At 43.9% G+C, this 15,513-nt stretch overlaps 1 protein-coding gene across 9 annotated transcripts in view; it reads left to right on the top strand.

Moving 5' to 3' along the window:
• Positions 1-15,513, top strand: part of RAPGEF4 (Rap guanine nucleotide exchange factor 4) — a 290,079-nt gene that overhangs the window by 255,717 nt on the left and 18,849 nt on the right. For all 9 annotated transcript variants that reach the window (XM_053907653.1, XM_053907652.1, XM_053907656.1 and 6 more), the window contains 7 exons: positions 559-589; positions 795-873; positions 2,280-2,426; positions 4,172-4,269; positions 9,858-9,983; positions 10,405-10,583; positions 13,463-13,553. In XM_053907653.1, the coding sequence (XP_053763628.1) occupies positions 559-589; positions 795-873; positions 2,280-2,426; positions 4,172-4,269; positions 9,858-9,983; positions 10,405-10,583; positions 13,463-13,553 (751 nt within the window). The remainder of the gene's footprint in view (positions 1-558; positions 590-794; positions 874-2,279; positions 2,427-4,171; positions 4,270-9,857; positions 9,984-10,404; positions 10,584-13,462; positions 13,554-15,513) is intronic.

Raw genomic sequence — 15,513 nt, 5'->3', positions numbered from 1 at the left:
TAGTGAAAACATGGAAGGTTTCACACACTGTACTTTGAGCCATACAGTAAATACTGGAAAGAGCGTCTGCTGCTAGAAAGACCTGAAAGCTAGAAAATGGTTTTCAACGTCAGTTCTGCCAGGAATCTTCCTGTGATGAGAGCTGATCTCTTTGTGTCTCCTCTGTGCTTGGTCTCCTGGTATTAAAATAAAGAGGTTTGGGGTGGCTGGGTGGCTCAGTCGGTTAAGCGTCTGACTTCAGCTCAGGTCATGATCTCATGGTTCGTGGGTTCGAGCCCATGTCGGGCTCTGTGCTGACAGCTCAGAGCCTGGAGCCTGCTTTGGATTCTGTGTCTCCCTCTCTCTCTCTGCCCTTCCCCTGCTCCTGCTCTCTCTCTCACTCTCTCTCTCTCTCTCTCAAAAATAAACATTAAAAAAAAATGAAGAGGCTCATATTGCTCCCGAAGGATTGCTGTCATTTCATTTTTGTGATGTAAGATTAAAGTTATACACAAATGAAGTAATTCAAAATAATGGTACCAATGCTATTAAATAATGTGCTTTCTCTCTTTCTCGTAGTTCAGAAGATGCAAAGGCTCCACAAAAGAAGGTAAGTGACAATGGATTAGGATCCTCTAATTGTGCCCTGTTGCATAACAATTCTCCAGTAATATTATAGTGCAATATAGAAAAGTGATGTGTATGTAAAAAGAAAATATGTTTTCCCCACTTCTTGACTCTGGCTGTTTCTCAGGTGTGTTTCCTCAGTGTTGCAAATATACATTGGTCATTAAAAGCTGTTATTACTCTTACAGCACAAAGTTCTTTTGCAACAGTTCAACACAGGCGATGAGAGAGCCCAGAAGCGCCAGCCTGTCCGCGGCTCTGATGAAGGTGAGACGTGTCTTCCAACTCATGGTTGTACAGATTACTCAAAGTCAGAATAAAATCTCCCCCCGGGAACCCTCAGCCCCACAGAATAGCTTTTCTTGGACTATGTCTTGGCACTCCAAATAGTTTGCTTGAAGGTGCCCTTTTGCATTCCAATTATTTATCTTCTTGAACTCTAGGCCTTGAGTGGAAGTGCTGGTCCACACTTCCCTGATTCAGCCTCTCCCTCACTACCACCTTTTCCTGAAGGAAGGAAAGATTATGTCAGGAACTAGTTGTCAAGGTTGCCCCTCTGGGAAAAGCTGGCAGGAAGGCAGCTGGCACTTTGCAATGTCACACAGAGAAGGGCCAGGGTCATCTGCAGAACAGGACTCCTGCCCAGGGGGAAGCACTCTGATCCTGAGCACGGCCTTGTTAGCAGCCATCAGGGAGGTGCAGATGCTGACGATTACCGTTTGGTCACTTAAAGATTTGTCTAGAGAATCACAACCAAAATAAAATTAATAATAATGGTAACATTTTCATTTGAAGACACAAATGAGTCTTGTAATTTAGGAGTGCCTCTAAACCCAAGACTTACAGTAGCTGCAATTGCTTCTAAGATTTGTGTTCAGAGGTGAGCGTGTAGGTGTCATATATGGGTTTGCTGAGCTCAGTACCCCACGTGCTGTGGCCCAGCCCCAGAGTACACAAAGCAGTGAACAAGTGAGCAGGAATGTCAGCGTGTTCACGTCGTAGGCAGAAGCACTCCTGTTGCAGAGGTGTTCGTGTTGACTCCGCACCACCACACCAGGCAGCAGTGACCCAGCAATCCCGCCTACAGCACAACACTTCCTGTGTTATGAAAAAGAAACCCTCACAGACAAGGGCACATCCAGAAAACAGGCCTACACATACTTCATTTTTTCCCATCACTTCTATATGGATTTTTCACAAAAATCTGCTATCGTTTTTTTTTTTTTTATTTTTTGTAATGTTTATTTATTTTTGCGAGAGAGACAGAGTGCACGTGGGATAGGGGCAGAGAGACATGGAGACACAGAATCTGAAGCAGGCTCCAGGCTCTGAGCTGTCAGCACAGAGCCCGACGTGGGGCTCGAACTCACAGACTGTGAGATCATGACCTGAGCCGAAGTCGGACACTTAACCGACTGAGCCGCCCAGGCACCCCTGCTATCGTTTTTTGAGTTGGAGATGGAAGCCACGTGTGTACCTATTCTCAGACCAATGCTGAGGTCAGGAGTTTGGGAAGCGGGCAGGCATAGGCATAGGTGACTGCGAATAGATACAATAGTAAGAGTGACAAGACGATGCCAATTTGGGAGGATATCTAAACATTTCCTGTTGCTGATGGTTTTCTTAAGAATTCCCAAGACCAATTTGCCATATTGTTACTGCCTTCCCAATAGTTCTGTTTAAAGTCTATTGCATGGACCACACCTACACAACCATTCGGGTGCCGGTGGCCGCCTCGGTGAAGGAAGTCATCAGCGCAGTTGCTGACAAACTAGGCTCTGGGGAAGGCCTGATCATCGTCAAGATGAGCTCTGGAGGAGGTAACAGCCTTAATTAGCACTTTGGGCTTCTGCAAAATGGAATATCCAGTCCAATGAGAAACCCTGCCAGGAGTTAGCGTGGCCCATCCAAGCGGATCCAGAGGGACAAATTGGTGCTTGTGTGTGCTCCCACAAATAACAAAATAATACGGTTAGAAGTGGGCTGGATAAGTGTCTAATATGCCCCATTTTGTAGGTACCCACTATAAAGCAGAAAAAGGAGAAGTGATCTGAGGCCAGCTGGAGCTGAGGACTCTGGTGTGGATGCCAGCCAGGAGTTCCTTCTGTGTAAACCCTAAACAAAAAAGCTTAAGGCCTTCGAGCTCTGAGAAATGTGGACCCTAAGAGGGCCTCTGGCGTGAAGCTACAGGCCATAGGTTTCCAGAAGTCTGAAGTTGGAGGTGGTCATGGTCTAGTTGTTCCCATCTGTTGATGGTTCCCCTCCTTACCCTTAGAGAGGGCAGGAGCTCAACTCATCGGATAAAATAAGCATATTTTCCCCATGGGATTACATGATTACCTTATGCGTTATTGAAATGTCATATATTCATTCACCATATATATCCACTGGCCACTGACTATGACTGGGACCGGAGGGATGTGCTGTGGCGGGCGGGAGGTAGCTAGTAACGAGTTACAATCCATACTGGCAAGAGTTTTGGAACTGTCAGCACACGTTGCAGTAAGTCCAGAGGAAGGAGCAGTAAGTCCATCTGGTCTGGCAATGATTTCATAGCCACTGGGGACCCTCCAGGATCGGGTAAGCCATTTTTGCCATGTCTGAAGGCAAATGATTCTACTGCTGCAGGATTTTTAGATGCATCATGGATTCCCTAGATATCCTCTTCCATTTCTGCCCCAGTCACACGGGACCCAGGATGTCCCTTTTCGCCCATCCCGCTGGCACACTTCCCAAGCTATCCTGGGTCCTTCCTCACCTTCCTTCAGTTTTTTACCCAGATGTCAGTGTCTAACCGAGGCCCCCTCCTTACTTTCTTTGGTTCTCTTTCTAAAATTGTATCCTCTCCTGCTTATACAGACTTCCTTGCTTCCTTCCCTATTGTTTTTTTCTCCTCGTGGCCGCTCGCTCTCTGATAAGTTTGTCTTTCTCACTGTGCGCATCCCTAACTGCAGTGCAGGCTCTTTTTGGACTGGGATTTTTTTTTTGTTTGTTTGCTCCCTTCTGTATCCTCAATACCAGGAGCAGTGTCCAGCAAATAGTAAATGCTAAATAAATATCTGTTGAATGAATTAATTTTTACAGTATAGGAGGCTTAATCCAGGTAACGCAATTGCCCTCCAAATGAGGGACTAAGTGAAAAAATAATAGTGAATTTTACATCTAAAATCTATTTGAGATCTCAGAAACCCCCTAAGTTTTCTACAAGTGATCTTTCCATCTCCAAAGTGCTGGGCATTATTACCATCTGGAAACATAATTTGTTATATAAATAGCAAATGTGGTTTTTATATATAATTACAGTTGCAGCGCAGAACTGGGGGAATTGACCCTCGGGTATTTCCATTCCTGTTTTGTGGTCATTTCTGATGGCATTCTGAGTGTCATGTGCCTGCATGAATGCTGTGTCTTTTTTATTCAGTGGGTCCCTTCAGGACTGTATTTTATGCAGTCGCTCTGCGTGTTCCGGTAATTCACCGAGCCGGCAATTTGTTGGTGTGATTAGGGCAGTGCAGCAAATCTCAGATGCATTTAATAGGCAATCTCATGCTTTTTATGTTCACAGAAAAGGTGGTGCTCAAACCTAATGATGTTTCAGTATTTACGACGCTCACCATTAATGGACGCCTATTTGCTTGCCCGCGAGAGCAATTCGATTCACTGGTAGGTGTGGATGGCCTCCTCAGAGTAGTGTCTGCAATCAGAAAAACTTGTCTGGAGCTTAATTTTGCAGTTACGTTGAACCTAGTTGCCAAAAACTCTTGAATGTTACTTGGCTTTTTCTTTTTCTGTGCTCTATTAGGTAAGCCTCAGGTGTTCATTTGATACACTCTGAGCTTTAGATTTTCTTTCGTGAAAATTAGCCAAGTAGCACCATGACTGGGGCCTAATTCAGCTTTTAGAACTGTTTGTAGTAAATCACCTCCTTGAAATCCCTCCAATTTAAATATTAATGTTAAAAATCTGAATACTTAGACCAGGATAGAAAAAAAAATTTTTAAGACCAGATATTGCAATGTATCATACTCCTTAGGGAGATGTAGAAAAGGTATTATGGCAAAGCCACTCTCCGGTCTAAGAAAAATTCTGTTTCCTGGAAGTGGTCTAACTTGTGTAGGAAATACCAGAGGCCAGCCCTTTCTTCCCTAAGTTTCTAAAACATTTGTTCCAAGCCCACACAGAGCTGTCTGCAAATTAAAAGGATTAATGGGCTCATGTTAGCAGCGGAGTAACCTACTCTCTTTTATGCAGGTAGGGTTTATGGTAGGGTTCATTTCTATTTACCCTATAAAAATTAGACATGTTGGTGCATAGCTCTCAACGTATCTTGGAAAACCTATGGGGCCAGTTCAGAGGATAGAGAACTAGTTTTTTCCATCTTTGGACACACAGGGCTGCTTTTACTAAGAAAAGTGCAACACAGGAGCGAGAGGTAACCAGCCTCACATTTCAGAGAATTTAACCACATGAGTGTTGCATAAATACATTCAAATGTCATCAAAACAGACATTAGAAGGAAATCAACATTCCTCTCCTCTCAGGAACATTTTAGAGCTTGCTTTGGCCTCATGGTAGTTCTGTGTTCTAGTCTGGGGGGAGCCATTTTGTGCACTGCAATGCAACTGTTGTATCTTAAATCCACCTGGAGGGGAACTTAGCAGACATGGCATTCGTTCTCTGACTGTCCCGCATCCATCACTGCCCATGAGCATCCTTGCTTGCCTCAACCACTGGTGCTGGAAGATCTGTCTACACACAGCCCTCTTCATTTAGAATTTTAGTCATCTACATTCATTGCTTTCTAAAAGATATTTCCCAACACTGAGAGATTGGGGGGCGGGGGGGGGGGGGAAGACTGTCATAAATGAGTCGTGCTGCCTTCTCCTGGAAATGAACACCATCATAAGCCAGGTCAGCTGTAGCCCTATTTACAGGTGCTGCGTGATGTGTTGGCCACACAGCGTTCAGCCTGTCTTGCCAACTGGTTCTTGGCCATACTATCCAAAGACATGGTGTCTGGATGGACAGTATGGACTTTTTCCAGCTCCCTGTAGGGCAAGATACTGACTTTTTAAGCCTCTGTTTATCTGCACATCATCCTGCAACCTTATGAATTCTTGGTCCTTGCTAGTCTTCCATTCTAAGGCCTGAGTAATTGAAAGGCATTTACTTGGCAACAAGTACTGGGGAAATGAACTTGTTAGCTTCCTCCATGTCTGTGCTCTGCCATCCACTGGGGCACAGTTTTATGTCATCATACTAAGAAATGGTTGAACCTTACCTGCCTCACAACACCAGAGACATGGGGCCTTGTCCAGGTTTCTAAAGATTTCTCTGAGGACAGTCTTTCTAGGAAGAACGTATGCAAGATGACTCTGCAGTACAGAATGTTGGCCAAACTCTTTGATCTATCAACACATACTTAGGAAGTGTCTGCTTTGTACTTGGTGCTACACTGGCTTCTGTGTGACACTAGAACTAGACCAGTCAGCCCAGAGACTCCATTCTTATGACAATTATGGTCATGTTAGGGAGATGAGACTAACACAAACAGCCTGGAGCAGAACAAATCGTAGGGCTAAATTGTGTTGTCTAGAAATAGCAGATTGCCAGCAATATATCCTAGTTGGTTAAAGGCTTGGAACCTACAGCTTTACTCTCTTGACACTTTATTTGAGCATAAATGTGAGTACAGACAAATTATAATAAAATCCCATTATACTGTAATCTGGTTCTACTCTTACCAATTCACTAGTTCCTTAGACTTCTATTTAGGGCCTATTATATCATTCCAGGCATCATGGATGGTTCTGCCTCTGGGATGGTCTTGAAGACGAATCCTTCATGGTTTTTGTGCCTCAAGGAGCTCAGAGTGTAGTGAGGGACTCCAGAGTGTAAGGAGAATCCAATGTGACAAATGCCATTGCAGAGCCAGGCACAGAGGGAGAAAGAGGGATGCTGGGGTGGCAGCTTACTTTAGCCATCTCTTTGTCACTGACAATCAGCATATCCTTTTTATATCTTAGGTTCTTCAACTGGATATTGGGGAGTGGGGGGCAGGGGGGACGGGTAACAATGCTGTTCTCCCAGGGGGAGAGTATAGGGGAGTTCTGTGCCTCAGGATAGGCAGTATTCAGACCTGCCTGTGTAGTGTAGACCCCACAGAATCTCTGCTGTGCTTCATCTGGTAGGAAACTTCCACAGGACCATCTATGAGGAAGTGGAGCAAGGAAGTGATCTGTTGGGCCCCCAGGATCAGCATGTAAATTCCCCACTTCACTTAGAAGAGCCACTTTGGCCGCTTAGACTGCCTCTTCTGTGTTTCATGGAGGGAAGGGATCAGCCTGCCCTTTGTCAAGGAGGGAGAAGGCTTGGTAAGCCCTGCCCACTCGAAAAAACGAAATTCTGTTACTCTCTCAAAGGGGATGCAGCAGTGATAGACCAGCATCCATGACTTAAAGAATTTGATCTTTTTTTTTTTTAATTTTTTTTTTTAACGTTTTATTTATTTTTGAGACAGGGAGAGACAGAGCATGAACAAGGGAGGGTCAGAGAGAGGGAGACACAGAATCTGAAACAGGCTCCAGGCTCTGAGCTGTCAGCACAGAGCCCGACGCGGGGCTCGAACTCACGGACCGCGAGATCATGACCTGAGCCGAAGTCGGCCTCTTAACCGACTGAGCCACCCAGGCGCCCCTGATCTATTTTTTTTAATATTGGCATCGTCCCTACAGTTGTTGGGTTGGTTTCTCCCCTCTATGAGAAGCATGAGGCCCCAGGGAAAAGAGAGCTGGGCAGGCTGCAGAGGGAGAGAGCAGGAGGGCAGTTCCACAGAACTGCTGTTCACAGCAGCAGCTTCAAGAGGAAAGGGAAAACGTGGAGAGCCTGTCTGAGCCTGACAAGGAGTCCTCAGACCCAGTATTTAAAAGTGTCCCCAACTTTCTACCTGAGACCTGGCCTGCTTAAAACCGTTCTCCTTACTTGCTTCCACAAGCTACTTACCCATAGATTCAGGTCAGTTCCCTAAGTTTCAAAACTTTGGAATGAATGTTTTTCTTCCTTGCCGTCCATGCCCTGCATAGCGTGAATCCGGAACAACAGTGCTTAGCTCTTACATCCAAGCATTGTACAGATCCTGCTTCCCCGGACATTTGTATTGCTGCAGTACGTGCGGGGAGACGATAATTTGGAAGGGGCTGCGAATGGGGACCTCCTCTGTGCCAGGCGCTGTGCTTACGGGATACACTCAAATTATTCCCGTTCAATCCTCTTAAAAAGCCTGTGTACCCGGTACTGTGACACTGAGTTCCCAGTGCCAGAAACAGACATTCAGGAGATAAGGGAATTTGTGGAGTTAGAGTGAGGTTTGCATTTAGAGTCTGTTGCTCTCTGAAGCCAGTCTATGCAAAACCCCAGCCCCTTGTCTGGTACTCCCAGACTTTGTAAAGCTGTTCGGTTCCCCTAGGCTCTTTGTTTCCGATAAACACGTCTCATGACAGCTTCCCAACCTTCCTGCCTCCCTTGCTATCCTTCAGCAGACCAACTTGAGTGCTCTGGGGAAACCTTGCTGTTCTAACCCACCCAGGTTTGCCTGTTTAATCTTTTACAGCCCGGCTTCTTGGTCTCCAAGAACCTCTTCAGCCGCAAAATTCATTCGAAATGCCCACTAACTCTCAAAAAGCCCATTCATGTTCTCCCACGTGTCTGTCTGTATCTGGGTGTCAGGTGTGTGTTGATTCTGTCTGTCCTTTATACCCACAAATGAATGGCAGCAGCTGTTTATTGAGTGCAGAGCGGTACTCTCTGGTCAGGGCTCACTCCTCCCTTAGACTAATATTGCAGGGACCACTTACATCCTGAATGTGTCATTTCTTCAGTGTCCAGAATGCAGTGAGCACTTGAGGAATATAGTGGTTATGCATGATGATGATGATAACGAGGATGATAGAATTTGCACAATATTCGGGTTTCCAACCTAAGTATTGAATATCCCAATATGGCTAGCGTGATATTAGGGAAATTCTCTTTTTTTTTTTAATTTAAATTTTAGTTAACATACAGTGCAGTATTGGTTTCAGGAAAACCCAGCGATTCATCACTTACATACAACACCCAGTGCTCATCACAAGTGCCCTCCTTAATACCCATCACCCATCTAGCCCTTCCCCCACCCACCTCCCTCCCTCAGCTCTCAGTTTGTTCTCTATTATTGAGTCTCTTGTGGTTTATGGAAAATTCCCCTTCCATTCATGTGTCTTTGTAACTTTGGACATATATTACAGAGCCATAAATATTCACATATTATACATAAGTTTCCAATGTATGCAAATCATTCGTTTTACTGAGGAGAAACACTCTAGGTCATTTATCAAAAAATACAAGTGAGATGAGTCAGTGGGATTGAAAGTTTTGAATGAGGGTGTTCCAGAAAGTAGCAGCGTTTGGTTTTCTGATGCCCTAGCCCAAAACACCATGACCATGTGGATATCGTTTCTGGCTCAGCATGTCTCAGAGAGTGGAGATGTAATCTCAGTGCACAGAGCCCTCTGTCACCTAGTAAGCCAAGGCAGTGTGTTGTAAGAGCTGGATGGACAGCGCCACAGTCTCTGGCTCCTGCTGCAGTAGGGAGTGCTGTGGCTAAATGTCCACAACTGCCATGCCAGCACCTGCTCCAGAACAGCTTCAGTGGAACACAGAAGGAAAACCTCCCCAAGAAATTCTTATATCTTCACCAGACAAGAGGCGTTGTTTCCAGGGATCTCCCAGGCCCCAGCACAGGTCACTCCTTCCCAAATCTTAATTACCATGGTCCACGTTTTTCAGTCCCTGGAATTGATGACAGTGAGATGGCACTGAAGCTAGTGGGCATTAAGAGCAGAGGCATCTTTCTCCTCTGTGCAAAATCAAAGTTTCAAGACCCTCCTGAAAACATCTCCAGAATCCTTTCCCCTCGGGACCTCCATAAAGCATTCAGCATTAAAAGTATTTATCTGGGGCCCCCGGGTGGCTCAGTCTGTTAAGCGTCTCACTTTGGCTCAGGTCATGATCTTACGATTCATGAGTTTGAGCCCCTCATCCGGTGAGGTCAAGCCCCTTCCGGGCTCTGCACTCTTTCTCTCCCCTCTCTCTGCCCCTCACTCGCTCTGTCACTCTCTCTCTCTCAAAAATAAATAAATAAATCCAATTTAAAAAATGTTTAAAGTACTTCTCTGCTCTGAGATTCTGATGTATTTTTGCATTATTATTCATAGACTCCCTTGCCAGAGCAGGAAGGCCCAACTGTTGGAACAATGGGAACTTTTGAACTGATGAGCTCCAAAGATTTAGCATACCAGATGACAATTTATGATTGGGAACTCTTCAACTGTGTGCATGAGGTAAGGTGCTCGATTGAGAGCATTACTAGGCACCATTGCAATCCTGGATGAAGTCTACTGGCATTACTCCAATGCCAATGTCGGTTATGTGCTGCAATGTGGAAACCACATGATCCTTTTTGTAAATATTGAGTTGATTAATAAAGCCTATTGTAAAGTCTTTGAGTATTAAAGAAAAATCTTAATGGTTTACAGCAAGCTATGTCTTCCTGAGTATATTAAGCCAACGGCACCTGGTGTATAGTTATATATTTAACAAGCCTCCCTGAAGCCCTCTAGCTCTGTAGTACGAGTTGAATCCTGGCCAGTGATTGTATTCACATGTGCTGACCCATGTCAATTTGTCTTGACAAATAGAGAAGGCTCATTGGTGTTTTGATTGAAAAACAAAGAAATGAAATTGTTTTCCTTTCTTTTCTAGCTGGAGCTAATCTATCACACATTTGGAAGGCATAATTTTAAAAAGACCACAGCAAACTTGGATTTGTTCCTGAGGAGATTTAATGAAATTCAGTTTTGGGTTGTCACTGAGATTTGCCTTTGTTCTCAGCCCAGCAAGCGTGTTCAGCTCCTAAAAAAATTTATTAAGATAGCAGCCCAGTAAGTATCATTAGCTTAAGAAGAGAAAAACATTTGAGCTGCATTTTCATTTTGTTCCCTTAGGCTGCACCTTAAAAAAAAAAAAGCAAGATATAGGATCTTCTTATGCACAAGGAACAATCACAGGAGCTTCAGAATAACTGAACTCTTGTAAAAGATTCATTTCATATGGCTTTTGGAATACTGGACATCAATATATAATAAATTACCATCTTATAGCACTGCTGCTGAAGTCAAAATTGTGACCTCTTTTTGCTCTGAACTACCGTGGCTTTGTGCCTCCTCCAGTTTATTGAGTCCTTCAGCAAACAAAGTTCTAGAAAAGTTGTATTTAGAAGGCCGTTCAAGTCAATGTCCAACATGACACCATCTCGCCAGTAGAGGGCAGTAGAAACATGCATGTACACCAGTACGGCCCAACTTAGCCAGAATAAAATCAGTAAAATGCATAAAGCTGAGCTAACCTAGTACATGAAAATCATCTCCATCAACATCAGAAAAAGCAAGCAACTTATAAATATTCTATTTAATAGCACTTCATGGGAAACAATTTATTTACTGCAGGGGCCAGTTAGATTTCTCCCTGACATGAATTTAATCTTCTCCTGCTATTTAGATATGCCTGACAACCTCCTGTTTACTTCCATGTTTTTGGTATCACCACAGTGCTAAAAATAAAATGCTAAATGTGGCCCATGGCTGGGAGACTTCTTTCTAAATTCAGGGAGCTCTAGCACAGGAAGGTGGGGAGCACAAGTGACCCCAGCTAGCAATTTTCTTGAGCCAAATAGTTTAGATCCCATACAGAGTCTGATTTCCAGAGCTAAACAAAGAAGTAAATGCTGCTTGACATTTTATACACGCCAGTTTGCCAAATGCTCCGAATTATTTTGCCAAAAATTTGAGGGTTCAACAGCCTATCCAAACCCTCAGATTCAAATGCTGTTATCTCTTAATTTGGAAAAGCTGCCTTTTTGAAGAAAGATTTGGTAAAAATGTTACTTATGAATTTATGGTTCACAGGATAGCCATTTTTTCTAGGAGACTGAACAGCCTTGTTGCAAGGGACAGGTGCCTTTGCATATTTGGAAGGAGAGGATCACCGAAACTCTGAACATATGTGCTTTCCCGTGGTAAAGAGCACATCCGGTCTTCACCTTTGCCTAGCAGTGCTGGCTGGAGCAGGGGGAAGAGAACAGCAATCTGCACACCTGTGTGGGAGATCAGACAACCTTTGGGCTTTCCCAGTCCCAGTTATTTATGGTGGAAACATAAGAGAGCCTTTCAAAAACTCAGGAATTTTTTTTAATGTTTTTGTCTTTTTTACCTTTCTTCCTTCTGATTATGGAAATTAGTAGGTGGCTTTGGCCCTTGGTATAAATTGCTTTATATTATTTAACCTTTACTAAGCTGTGCTGCCCTACAGTGGAACTGTTTACACAGCCTGGCTGGAAAAGATTATGAACTCTCATAAACCAAGATCTACAAGAATGTGATCTAAATCTGGGGGCAGTAGTATGTTTTACGTGGTATTTTTAGAGAACTTCGACAAATTCTATTTAAGCTCTTCAACTTGCCCAGAACTTTATAAAGTTGGGGGTTCCAGTGTTATCATCCCCTTTTACAGATGAGGAGACTGAGGCATGGGGATATTTCGTGACTTTCCTGATAAAGTCAGTTGGTAACACTGACCAGAGCAGTGATCAGAAAGGCAGGTCTGTGTGCCTGCGTGTTCTTTCAAGATCACATGGAAAGGACAAAGACAAACACATATTCGTGATGTTATACCCCTTCCACCCCAGGGGGTCTCTGAAACTCCTTTCAGCCCCTGACCTGAGAGCCACTGCTCCAACACAGCAAAGTCCTTGCTTACCTTTTCACCAGTGAGATAAGACATGTGATAGCTTCTCTGAAATCTGTTTTCCTCTTTCCACAGAGATCATTTAAGAATCACTCATTGCTTCTTCTGTAAGGAGAACACAGGCAGCAAAAGCAATGATTTAATTAGCCTTTTGCAAGAATGTTCATCTGAACAGGATTTAATTATGATGCAGTCGACTTAGTCGACCATATTGATTTGGGTAAAGGATTTGCACTTGTTGAAAAATTAATTCTTTCCCTTTTCAAGGAGCTGGTATGAGGAAGTTAGGGATTCCTTTTTTTTTTCTTTAAGTTAAATCAAGTACCTAGGCTAAATATTGCCATTCTAATAAGAGTCCTTGATATTGTTCCACAGTATTCTTATTCCCAAATATATACTCATAAAGGCTAATAGTTGCATAAGTACAGATTCAAATTGATCTCACTGACCTCACTGACATCAGTTAAATGCAAAGAAAATAAGGTTATTTTTAGGTCAATTGTTTAGGTTATTTCTCAGCTTCATAGGGATTGTAAATTGATATTTCTCAACAAATTAGAAGCATTCACATGGCAGGTAGAAGTTATGGCGGCTGTAGCAATATGACCTCCTAGTTCCTCTCTCAGGCTGCCAGAGGAGGCGTCCAACTTCAGGCTAAAAGTCTGAATGTCTTTGAGGACGTTTTGCCTACTTCTCTTCTTATCCCATGAGATGTTTCCTTCCATGTCCAACGAGGCTTTTAGGAAGCTTTGGGATCGTAGTAACGATCCCCAGGGTAGGGGTCTTTCAATTCCTTCTCAGAACCTGAACCTAGATGGCCAGAACCATTACAGTGGGAAGTCAAATAGCCTAACATGGTCATCCAAGTGGAACTTCTACGGTGCATTAAATCTATCATTGCCTGTTCTCATAAAGAGTCCTGACGAATATTAATGACTATCAGAAAATAGAACTCTAAGTTTTTTAAATCTCACTCAAAAGTGGCATTTTACTCAAACACGTGCCTCTTGTGTTTCAGCTGTAAGGAGTACAAAAATCTGAATTCCTTTTTTGCCATCGTCATGGGGCTAAGTAATGTTGCTGTAAGCCGCTTGGCACTCACGTGGGAGGTAAGCTTCAGCTGAGATCCAGCTGTGACTTTTGCCTTAAGAATAAAAACACAGGCTCACCAGTGAGCTTTTTGAATAGAAATATCACTCACACTGGTATAACAATGGAAAAGGTGGGACACTTTGAGGGAAGTGACCTGTCTTCCTTTTTCCAGTTGCCTGAGAGTGTGAATTTAAAAAGGTATTGTCCTTTTGTGTAGGGGGGCGATGAGGGGGTCTTAGCTTCTTGGTCTCTACAATGTAAATAATAATACATCTGGTTCCTACGTACAACATGAATCAACATCGTTGCTTGGATGATGTCAAAGGTTTTTTTGTTCATAGATTCTGTTGTTCTCTGGAATGTCTGCTTATTGCTTTTGCAATAAGCCTTATCTGTAATTAAGAGAGGACAGAAGATCCATTTTTAACCAAGTAGTCATTTTGCTGCAAGGAAAATTAGCCAGAAGGCCAACTGTTTGGCCCAGTTGAGTACTAAGTATCTCTTAACCGCCTGGCCGTCGGCTCTGTGTATGGAAGAACAACAGTTGGCCGATATTCAAGTTGGAGCAAAAGTTATGCAGGTGTGCTGTGAATTTCTATAGCAAATATGATTAATGGTTTGTTGACAGTTGGTTAATTTGTGGTACACATCTCCAATTTTCATCAGCTAAGTACTCAAAATGTGCCTGACCCCTACATGTGGTATATAGTTAAAGAAATACTAATCTCTAATAGAACATACACACAAAAATAGACTCTTACTAAAAATAAAAAAGTATGTGTAAGTGGGACGCAAAAAGAGGTCAAGGAGTAGTTAACAGAGACTTAATCTGCAAGGGTGCTTTTAAAAGGCACCAAAGGCAGCTGTTTGCATCTCTAAATATTTTCCTTAAAACATTTCCTTCCCCACTTCCCTCTTGAAACTGTTTTCTTTCTCGGTCTCTCCTAAATGTTTCCATTGTTTATAGGACAGGTCCTCACAAGTTCTTCTGTCTTGGGTTTCTCTTAAAATTCCAGGCAGATGCAGCACACAGCAGCTCATCCCCTGAATATAGGAATGAGGGAATTGGTGAGGCCTGCGTGCCACGCAGCTGTATCATCTTCCAGCTGGTAAAAGGACGGAGTTAGGGCTGCCACTGAATTGAAGCAATGAAGCCGTTATGCAGGCTCCCCTGTCGTGCAGCCCAAGGCTCCTGGAATCTGTGGAAACCTAGGGTTCCCTCTCAGACAGTGTGCTTTCCCCAGCCAGTTTCCAGCGTCTGATGCCCACACGGAGTCTAGATGGTTTGGCTGGGAAAATCAAGGAAGGTATAAAGCCTTACAGGGGTTCCGGAAGGCAGGTGTATCACATAACAGCAGCCAGACGTCAAGGCCATAGCACAGTGGAAACACGACCAGAGTCTCCTTTCTTGTCTAAAGAGAAAAATAGGAGGCTATTTGGGTCGAGCAGGACGGTGCAGTCAGCAAAAGGAGAAAGTTAACGGGGAATATGAAGAAATCCATCAGTCTGTGAGCTTTTGGCCTGTTGCTGAAAGAGAAAACCCCTCCTCATTCGTAAGATTTTATTTTATAAGGTGAAATATAATTATATCATTCTGTAGGAAGACCTTTCATTCGTAAGCATCCTTGATTCGGGTTGATCTACCCAAATCCATGCGCTTCCCATAAGGGCCCCAGCAAAGAGCATGATGCCTCCCTCCCACAGGGGCAGTGTGAGAGACGGCGCCTGACCGCCCTCCCCTCCCCCACCCGGAACTACAGAGCACACGTGAAACCGTCAGTGAACAAAACGGGAGAAGGAGTTAAACCTCATGGCAAAGGGAATGGTCCCACTTGGAGGGGAAAGACCACTCTGAGATCAAGCAAATGGGAGTTAAATCCTGGAGCGCTTTCTGGGCCTTGGCAGCATTGACACCGTGGGCCAGATGACTCTTCATTGCGGGCTGTCCCGTGTGATGTCGGATGCTTAGCAGCATCC

Source organism: Panthera pardus, unplaced genomic scaffold (genome assembly GCF_024362965.1).
Source record: "Panthera pardus isolate Hobbes unplaced genomic scaffold, ASM2436296v1 HiC_scaffold_10, whole genome shotgun sequence".
Classification (NCBI taxonomy): Eukaryota; Metazoa; Chordata; class Mammalia; order Carnivora; family Felidae; genus Panthera; species Panthera pardus.
This window is presented reverse-complemented; position numbering and strand designations above follow the sequence as displayed.